Below are 10,786 nucleotides of genomic sequence, written 5' to 3' on the forward strand. Positions count from 1 at the left end.
TGTAATGTTAATCTTGCTAAATTAAATATCTTTTTTTAGAATCCAAGTTTGAATATCAAAAACCCATCTTTTTTTGTGTTATCTCATAATACAAAAAAAGATTATAATTTTTTTTAAAAATATAATATTATTTTGTTATTATTATATTCTAATAATAAAACGTTCTCGAAAAAAAAAATCCGTAAAAAAAAAAAGTTGCCAAGCGACACTATAATACCCAGGTTAGTTTTGTAATTTCGTACTTGTCGTTAATCTCACGCTTTCACTACTCTGCAAAATCACACCACATTCAAAATCACTCACTACAACCGAAAGCTACATCTCAAAATTAGGGTTTATTTTCTTCTTTCATCGAACCCTAATCTCAATAAAATTAGGGTTTCCCACGCTTTTCAATTCATCTCAACACTTGATGATCTCACTACACTTCCCTCATCCACTCCCTCTCCTTCCCCACAAGATCTCAATCCCTTGTGTATGGTCGATTCAAAATCTCAATTCAATTTCTCGAACCCAAAGTTTCTTTAAATTGAAGCCGGAGATAGTTTCTTTAAGACCTTAATTTTCTGATTCGCATTTCAATTTTTAAGATAAGATCGAAAATTTTAACGATATCACTGTTTTTTGTATCTATGGATTTTGACGGTGGTAATAAGCGCGTGTATAACCGTCTCGGTGGGCCCACCGGAGGTGATTCTAAGAATCAGAAAGTTTGTTTTCAATGGCAAGCGGGAAAGTGCAGTCGTTATCCATGTCCGTTTTTGCATAGTGAACTGCCTAGTTTTAATGGAAATGGTGCCCCTTCTAAAAGGCCTTATGGTTCTGGTGAAAATTCGAGCTTTTCGGGTCGGCGTGGTGGGGCAAGTTTTAATACGTGGGGGCGTGGTGGTGGACGTGGACGCGGTGGTGGTGGTCGTGGTGGTGTAGGGGGAGGTGGTGGTAGGGGAGTTGTTGTGAGTGGTGATAGAGTTTGTACTTATTGGATTCAAGGAAATTGTAGTTATGGTGAGAGGTGTAAGTTTCTTCACTCTTGGAGTTTAGGGGATGGTTTTTCTTTGTTGACTCAGCTTGAAGGGCACAAGAAGGTAAAGGAAAAATGTTTTAGTTTATAGAATCAAAGGAATATTATGTTATTGTAGTTTAGAATTATTATGATATTGTAGTTTATAAAAATGTTTTACTTTATAGAATCATAGAATTATTATGTTATTGTAGTTTAGAGTCATAGAGTTATTGGATTCTTGATAGTGAAATACTGAAACCTTTGGATGGCAACATGTTTATCATTGAATTTCATGATACACACTTAGACACACACACCAGAACAATATATGTTTGTAGTTTTGATTATATTTTGAATGGTTGATATGTTACTATGATACTATATTACTATGCATGTGGTTCATTGTGAAGTGTTAAAAAGACAATTGTTAACAAGTGATGGCAATGGTTGAAGTGTAAAAATTTAAGGTTTTTTAAGTTATTAATGTACTAAATGCTTGATATTTATTGATTTGTTGATTGTGTCTATAGGTGGCTCGTTAGCAATAACTGGAAATTAATTATTTTTATGAGTGTATTTTTGGGCAATGAGTTGATTGGATGAGTTGTGGTTTTGATGAATAAACAGGTTGTGAGTGGAATTGCTATGCCCTCTGGTTCAGATAAGCTTTATACTGGAAGTACTGATGAGACTGTAAGGGTTTGGGACTGCCAGTCTGGACAGGTTGTTACTATTTGTTTTGTTTGTTTTACAGGCAATTTTTGGTTTGGTTATAAATACATAGACAACTCTTTGGAATGTTAAAGAACTGATTTTTATTACCTTGAAGTTTGGACTTTGTTTGTTTGGACTACGTGAAGGATATCTTTCTCTTTCACCAAACTTCTATGTGAAAGCTAGGTCTAGTGTTATAGGCAACTTAGTTCTTGAGGTTCATGATCAAATTATTAAAATACATGAGTTTTATAGTTGAAAGCTAATGTATGTGGTTCTCTTAAAAATAAATGCTGTCTTGCTGAAATAGAAGTTCTAGATGATACCATAACTTTACCTCTTCCCCTTCATTTTTAACTCACACCTTGTGCTTATGTTAATGTTTATTCTATGCCTGGTGATCAGTGTCAGACACTTTGTTTCATGATACTTTTATTGAAAAAAGTAAATTCGTTGTATAACATGAATGTACTGTAGCATTTTTTCAAATATTATCTTAATTGACATAACTTTTCCTTTCTGTATTTTCAATTTTAACACCAGCAGTGAACATTACATTATTATGTTACAATTTTCATAGTTTTCTTTTGAGCTTATGCCAAAACACTAAAGTACGGAAAATTAAAACTGATCTTATTTTTTGTTTATGATCATGTGCAGTGTATAGCTGTGATCAATCTTGGGGGTGAAGTTGGTTGTATGATCAGTGAAGGTCCCTGGGTTTTTGTTGGCATACCCAATTTTGTTAAGGTAAGAAAGAAAAAATAGGCATATGTATTTTTTCCTCTGTTAATTTTTTTATCAAGTGCATCAACTCTAATTTAGTGAAATATTTGTATGGTTTTTCCGCCACTCAGTATGACTGATAACCTGTTTGGTTGGTCTAATTGGTTTTCAGGCCTGGAACACACAAAATTCAATGGAGCTAAGTCTAAATGGCCCTGTCGGACAAGTTTATGCACTTGTGGTGATTAATGATATGCTCTTTGCTGGTACGCAGGTAATATTTTTCTTCCCTTGACAATGTATTTGTTTTTTTCTTTTTCAAGTCATGCTTTATTACTTTATGCTCCTAGGATCTTAAGAAATATATTTTTACTAATGGTCAACCAAATATGTTTGTAAGTATGTTTTAATTTTACTATCAGAAGTGAAATAAAATCTTCGAAACAATTCTCTTCATGAGTTTGGTATACCATTATAATTTTTAATTTTAAGTGAAATATTGGTCTTACAGGATGGATCTATATTGGTATGGAAGTTTAATGTAGTTGCCAACTGTTTTGAGCCAGCTGCATCACTTAAAGGTCATTCCCGTGGTGTTGTTTCATTAGTTGTTGGAGCTAATAGACTTTATTCTGGTTCTATGGACAATACAATTAGAGTAAGTTTACATAAGCTCTCTTCGATAATCTATTATATTCTTTTTAAGCAATGTGGAAGTAGGTTCGGTGTGTTGATTTGATTTTTGATTAATTTGTTCCAACTGGTTGTGTCTTTCAGGTCTGGAACCTTGAAACCTTGCAGTGTATACAGACACTAACGGGGCATACGTCTGTTGTGATGTCTGTTCTTTGCTGGGATCAGTTCCTGCTATCTTGTTCATTAGACAAAACAGTGAAGGTTTGTTTCTCACTATTTTATGATATTTATTTTTTTTGTAATTATTTTGTCTTGATTGTTATGATTTATTTATGCAGGTATGGTTTGCTACAGAAGGTGGGAATTTGGAAGTGACATATACTCATACTGAAGAACATGTATGTATGCATTTATTTTTTCCCCTTGACAGTACTGATATTCTGTATGGTTTTTCTTGTCCCATTTGAAATGTTGATATTTCATGATTTTAGGGAATCATTTCCATGTATAAGTTATAACTTTTCCATTAAATGATCTAGCTACTACCCTTATGAACTAAACTCAAAATGTGGCTAGTGGTATTTGTCATAGTGTTTGAGGTGGTTTTAATGATGTTTCTGATGATCGTATGATCTGCCTGTAGGGTATAGTCACCCTATGTGGGATGCATGATTCACAAGGAAAGCCCATATTGATGTGCTCTTGCAATGATAACACTGTTCGCCTCTATGATCTGCCATCGTAAGTAGTGAACTTCCTATTCTTGCTCTTGTTAGATCCGTGTCACTCATGAAATCTCCAAATTAAGTTGTCTGAAAATCTGGTTTTTGGTTCATTCATTTGTATGGTATACAAAACAAAACAAGCCTGGTTTATTGTACAAAATCATTAATGCCAAATGTAGCAATATTATTTTTGACTTATTCCACTTTTCATTTTTTGTTGTCTTTTTATGAAAAATTTGGGATGTGTATATTCTCACAAGTCAAGAGAGAGTAACTATTTTCTGTTTGCATGAAGAAGTTCTATTAATTTTATCAATGAATAAATTCATATCGTTTGCAATATAGTTGCGTAGTTCCTATTTTCTCAACTAAATTTTTGTTATGAACTGTCTGTTATATCTGTTTCCAAATCTTAACATTTTGGCCTATTTATTGTTCAGATTTGCAGAGAGAGGTAAAATATTCAACAAACAAGAAGTGCGAGCAATTCAGGCTGGTCCTGGTAGCATATTCTTTACCGGTGACGGAACTGGGCAAGTGAGAGTGTGGAATTGGATACCGGAGCCAGCTAATAACAGCATCCAATAAAGTATCAGGCACTCCATTTATTTGTTTTAGCAGTTTTTGATATTCCTTTTTGTAATTTTTTAGCTGCAAGAAGGGAATTCAGGGATGAGTTTGGTATTGCGAAGTGCAAAATAAATGCTGGAATAGAACCTGGATTCTCTGCAGCCGTCCATCCTGTGCAACCATTTATCACGGTACAATCCAAATTCAACTGCCGCAATTTGGCTTAACAGACTGTACTGCTGCAGAGGATCCGGGCTTGAACGAAACGGGAATGTGTAATCTATGTTTGCGGAAGTAGTTTTTTTTAGAATGTGAGCTGTTGTTGGCACAAAGGTGTGCTTAATTAGGCATGCTTATTAAGATTTGTAACATTTTGCATAATCACAACATTTATTTAGAATTCATTGCAATACAAAACAGTTTAATGCGTATATATAACATCAAATAATTTCAAGGTACTTGGCATTTACAAGTCTTATATTGTTCACAGTTGTATAACTTTTTGCTATGCTGAAAAACTTGGAAAGGGTTTATTTAGTTAAAGTTTGGATAAAATTTTAAGCCTTGTTAAATGAGCATTTGTCTGTGAGAAGTAGTTTATGTCAGCAAGTGTTTCTTGCGTGAGTTGATTTTCTTAAGACTGGTCAAATTATATACATGTTGATATTAGTTAGATTTGTGTTTATTATTTTGTAAAATTTGAGTTGTCTAATCCAATTCAACTTTACTATAGAATTAGATAAATTCTATAAAATTGTTTACACCTCACAGAGGAAGACACAGAAACAAAGCCATAGTTCCTAAAGGAAGCACTAGTACAGAAAGACCGGACAATTTGAGCAAAACATTGATGAAAGCTAGAGATGCATTCCCTAACACCTGAACGTTGAGCCAACAACCCATACTTGGATTGTTCTTGTTTATAGAAAAACAATCTATATTTGGATTCTCAATTAGAAGTCTAAGTTAATTACTAAGAAATTGCATCTGAGATTTGTTCAAAAGAAAGAAGTAAAAAAAGGCAAGAGGAGATTTTATATGAAGGTAGGAGGTCTTATATGAAGGTGTAGATTTAATTTAACACCTAAAAAAAAAGGAATAAGAAAAATTGCATTAGAATCTTTTTTTTCTTCTTATTTTAAGAACAAATCTTTAAAAAAAAAAAATCTTAGTTGTGTATTTCTAGCATTCAAAATCTTTTAGTTAATTTATTTTTGACATTTTAAAATCTTTTAGTCAATTTATTTCGGACATTTCAAAATCTTTTAATCGATGTATTTTGACATTTCATATTCTTTTTAATTAATGTCTTTTTCGACATTTTTTCTTGACATTTTCAAACTCAAAGTTAATAAACACATTCTAGCTTGAGGGAGAAGTTAGATATTTTAGATAGTTAATTAATTAAATTAATTAATTGATTATACTAATTAGTTGTTTATTTAATTGACTATATAAAAATTTGTATCCCTTAAGATAATTAACTATCTCTTTATCAATGTCATCTAAATTATTATTTTTATCTGTTTATCTCTTATTAATATCTTCAATAAAAAATCATACTTTTATATAAGTAAACAAAATAGAATAGAACAACCGTAAACCTGAGTAATGAAATGAATGAAAATTACATATAGAATTATTATCGGAAAATGCGGTGTTCGCCAAATCAAATAATTTTATTTGCACAAATTAACAATTCCATATACATTTAAATGTAATAAAATATAATAATATTTTAACTATAAAATCTAAATATTATGAAATTATGTCTCTTTATGAACTATTTATGTTAATTTGTGTATCTATTATATATATTTAAAACATACTCTCATGTCACCTCGTCGTATTTCTTCTACATGTGCAAATATATTCCACTTCAGCAAAAAAATGTCTTAGAGAGTTCTCTTATGATTTTATTATTCACCTCATTTTTTTCTACTTAGTTTCTAAATTTTTTTTGCCTCTTTTAATCCCTCTAATTCCTAATTTTTTTAATAACTTCCTCCAACAATTTCTTCTTTCTTCTTGTGTATGTCTCAGTCATTCGCCATCCTCGCAAAATCATCTTCTTCTTTGAAATCGCGGACTCTACTCCAAAGATACACCGTAAAAGGTATAGGTTGGTCTGTTGCAACAAAAAATTTCCTTCTCTTTGTCCATTTTTTATTTTACTGCCATAAACTCAATTATATTCTATACAATCTTTGAAATCAATCTGGCTCATAGTGACTTAATGTTATGTATAGTTTCTTACATGAAATTCTATCAATGCGACTATCCAGGAAATCCAAGTTGGAATCCAGCCGACAAACTTTGCTACCCATCATACCCAGAGCAAAATGGTACATGGAAATTCTAGGAATTAGTGTTTTTCAATGCTATGACAAGGTATATTTATACATCAATATTTTTTCCCTCACCCTTCTAAACTCTTTTCCTTCTTTAGCTGTTTTTAAGTGTCACTTTGATTTGTGTGTCTCATATTCTTAGTTTTACTTCAATGTAGTATATGTTGAGTAGCTTACAAATTGCAGTTGAAAAAGTTTGACTCAAGTAATTTTAAGCATGTTTAAAAGATGTGTGACATTGAATTGGATTGAGTAAATCAGATCATTTTAAATTTCAGAACACAAATCTGCATGTATTGTAGAATTTTTTCAAATATTAAAGTTAATGACTTCGATCATTTTAATCATCGATCTTTGTGGTAATTGTGAATTATTTTTTATTTTAAATTGAATATATTTGAATTTTAATTTACAAACATTCAAACTATTATTAATATTGACAGATGAGATTAACATTTTGGCTACAAAATATTTGGTTACAAAATATTAATTGTCAAACAATTATAAGTATACAAATAATTACAAATGAATTACTTTAATTTCATCAATTATATATATTTAAATATTTATATTTGACTTTTTACTTTGAATATTGGTAAATATATATAATATATAAATATTTAGAAATGATGGACAAAGTAATGTCTCTTTTAATTTTAGTGAGTTTTATTTTACTGAAACTAATTAAATTTAATATGTTGTTTTATAGTGTTAATTGACATGAAATTAGAGTAATTTATTCGTAATTATTTGTATTTGATGTATACTTGTAATTGTTTGACAATTAATATTTTGTAATCGAATTGTTATAAATTTTAGATTTTGATTTTGAAACTAAAATGTTAATGATTATGATTAGTCAATTAATATTAATAATAGTTTGAATGTTTGTAAATTAAAATTCTAATATATCCAATTTAAAGTTAAAAAAATTTACAATTACCACAAAGATTGATTATTAAAATGATCGAGTGAGAGAATAAAAAATATTTGTATTTGATTTTCTACTTTGAATATTGGTAAGATTATTAAAATGATCGAGTGAGAGAATAAAAAATATTTGTATTTGATTTTCTACTTTGAATATTGGTAAGATTATTAAAATGATCGAGTGAGAAAATAAAAAAATATTTGTATTTGATTTTCTACTTTGAATATTGGTAAATATATATAATATATAAATATTTAGAAATGATGGACAAAATCATTTCTCTTTGAATTTTGGTCAGTTTTATTTTACTAAAACTAATTACATTTAATTTGTTGTTTTATAGTGTTAATTGATATGAAATTATCACAAAGAATTTCACAATTATCACAAAGATTGATGATTAAAATGATCGAGTGAGAAAACCAAAAATATTTGTATTTGATTTTCTACTTTGAATATTGGTAAATATATAGTATATAAATATTTAGAAATGATGGACAAAGTCACGACTATTTGAATTTTGGTTAGTTTTATTTTATTGAAATTAATTAAATTTGATTTGTTGTTTTACAGTGTTAATTGACATTAAATTAAAGTAATTTATTTGCAATTTTTTATATTTATTGTATAATTGTTTAACAATTAATATTTTGTAACTGAATTGTTATAAATTTTGAATTTCGGTTTTGAAACTAAAATATTAATGATTATGATTACTCTATTAATATTAATAATAGTTTGAATGTTTGTAAATTAAAATTCTAATATAAATGATTTAAAATAAAAAATTTCACAATTACCACACACATCAATGATTAAAATGGTCGAGTGAGAGAACAAAAAATATTTATATTTCATTTTAATTTTTGAATATTGGTAAATATATATAATATATAAATATTTAGAAATGATGGACAAAGTCATGTCTTTTGAATTTTGATCAACTTTATTTTACTGAAATTATTTAAATTAAATTTATTAATTTATAGTGTTAATTAGCATGAAATTAAAGTAATTCATTTGCAATTATTTGTATTTGATGTATACTTATAATTGTTTGACGATTAATATTTTGTAATTGTTATAAATTTTGGATTTCGATTTTGAAACCAAAATGTTAATCATTATGATTACTCTATTAATGTTATTGTATTTGATGTATACTTATAATTGTTTGACGATTAATATTTTGTAATTGTTATAAATTTTGGATTTCGATTTTGAAACCAAAATGTTAATCATTATGATTACTCTATTAATGTTACTAACAGTTTGAATGTTTTTAAATTAAAATTCTAGTATATCTGATTTAAAATAAAAAATTTCACAATTACCACAAAGATGGATGATTAAAATGATCGAGTGAGACAACACAAAAGTAACAAAGTATTTTCAACTATTTCACTTTAATCATTTTTAGTTTCAGCAATAAAGTAATATATTTTGTAACTCAATTGTATATCAATTGAGTATATTTCTCAATTTCAATTATCAAATACATTACTTCAATATTTGACATATCCATCGATCTTAATATTAATACGTTACTTTATTTATTCAATCCATTCGTCTAAATTGATACTTCTCTTCTGTGAACTATATTGGTAAAATTGTATATATATTATTGATATAAATACTAAATTGAAACGTAAAACTTCATATTAATTTTTTTTAAATCCACTTAAATTAAATAAATAAAAATATACCCGCGCAACACGCTAGTTAGCATCTAGTTTATAGTTAAATCAAGTTCACTGCGATTAAATTGTTTTACTTGAGTAATAAAGTTTGAATTGTTCCATGTGTACTTTGAGACGTGATATCCTAAATTAAAAAAAATAATTTTTTTTTATTTTTTTAGAAATATATTTTTATTTATCCGCTGTAAATTTTATAGAAATATGATATAAAATTATTATATATATTATTTTGGGATATAGGGTGTCACAAATGATGTATCTGGAGAAAAAATAAGCATCATCAAGTCGTCCTCCTGTATTATATAGTAGCATTCATCGATAACAAATCCATCACATGAATGTTTAAAGATTGGTGAACGCAATATAGAGACTTACCATATGTACAATTAATATTCTCGGATGAGGTAACAAATGGATGTTGTGACGCAATGGAATGGAAGATTTCAAATCATTGTCATCACCTCTATTATATTTCGATAGATTCATTTATTTCTGTAAGACAACGGGGTGTTCTTTTCCAATGTCTGAACTTTTTCACCATGTTGAACAAGTCTAGCTATGGTTTCAAGCGATCATATCAAGAAACTTAATAGATTGTCTATGAAACTCTTGTCTGCATAGATATACATTCCTTTGTTCATATATATATATGTATCATACACAATATTCAACACCACTTCATTAATACATGCAACCTTCAACTGTTTTTAGAAACTTCATTAGTACATGCATACGTTGAAAAGAAGCATATGCAAGCTAACCTAACGGAAATACATAATGAACCAGACTAGACTGATTTCTGCAAAGAAGATTTAGAGAGAATACCCAATAATAAATTCATATAAAGGCTTACCAAATGTACAATTAATATTAAATTGATGTTGTGAACATAGGTTAAGCTTTTATATGGATTTGTTATAAGATATTCTCTCTATCTATTTTTGGTTAGTCTGCGCTGAAATCTAACTCTTCCATAACTGATCCGCTTTCAAACTATTTTTTTCTCCAATTTCAATTTAAATTAGGTTAGGCTGTCCCATTCTTTATTTTCATGTTGTCTTGAATCTGTTTCTTATAAATATAAATAGTTTCTAAAAATGGTGAAAGTTGTACATATTATTAATGAAGGGGTATTGAACTTTGTGTATTATAAATGTAGAAACATAGTAATGTATATCTATGCATAAAGAGTTTCATAGACATTCTATTAAGTTTTTTTGACATTACCGCTCAGAACCATAGCTAGACTTGTTCAACATTGCGAAGAAAGTTCGAACATCGGAAAAGAACATATATACCGGTTATCTTACATAAATAAATGAGTCTCTAGGAAATTTTCTTTAAACTCACATGTGCAATGGAAGTGATACTAAACAAACATTTTGTGTCCTATCATTCTTTCTGAAATCTTCCATTGGAGCTCTCTAATC

The 10,786-nt window shown here is 28.8% G+C and overlaps 1 protein-coding gene across 2 annotated transcripts; it reads left to right on the plus strand.

Annotated features, from left to right (window-relative positions):
- The first annotated feature begins 246 nt into the window (after positions 1–246).
- LOC101502838 (zinc finger CCCH domain-containing protein 48) lies at positions 247–4,832 on the plus strand. Of its 2 annotated transcripts, none has more exons than XR_012161698.1 (9): positions 247–1,085; positions 1,631–1,726; positions 2,378–2,467; positions 2,616–2,717; positions 2,955–3,101; positions 3,221–3,340; positions 3,418–3,481; positions 3,723–3,820; positions 4,245–4,393. XR_012161698.1 is itself a non-coding variant. In XM_004513629.4 (9 exons), exons 1-9 carry the CDS (start codon positions 633–635, stop codon positions 4,390–4,392), a joined length of 1,314 nt encoding a protein of 437 aa, XP_004513686.1. In that variant the 5' UTR covers positions 247–632; the 3' UTR covers positions 4,393–4,832. The 2 variants fall into 2 exon arrangements, 1 of the variants encoding a protein (XP_004513686.1); XM_004513629.4 differs by having other exon boundaries at positions 3,418–3,477; positions 4,245–4,832.
- The last annotated feature ends 5,954 nt before the right edge of the window (positions 4,833–10,786 follow it).

Source organism: Cicer arietinum, chromosome 8, assembly GCF_000331145.2.
Source record: "Cicer arietinum cultivar CDC Frontier isolate Library 1 chromosome 8, Cicar.CDCFrontier_v2.0, whole genome shotgun sequence".
Taxonomy (NCBI): Eukaryota; Viridiplantae; Streptophyta; class Magnoliopsida; order Fabales; family Fabaceae; genus Cicer; species Cicer arietinum.

Bases quoted from the DNA above. Each gene is read 5' to 3' on its own strand.
- LOC101502838 (XM_004513629.4), top strand. From the start codon at position 633: ATGGATTTTGACGGTGGTAATAAGCGCGTGTATAACCGTCTCGGTGGG. The intron at 3,102-3,220 runs GTAAGTTTACAT...TGTGTCTTTCAG, and splicing joins CTATGGACAATACAATTAGA to GTCTGGAACCTTGAAACCTT. The intron at 3,478-3,722 runs GTATGTATGCAT...ATCTGCCTGTAG, and splicing joins ATACTCATACTGAAGAACAT to GGTATAGTCACCCTATGTGG.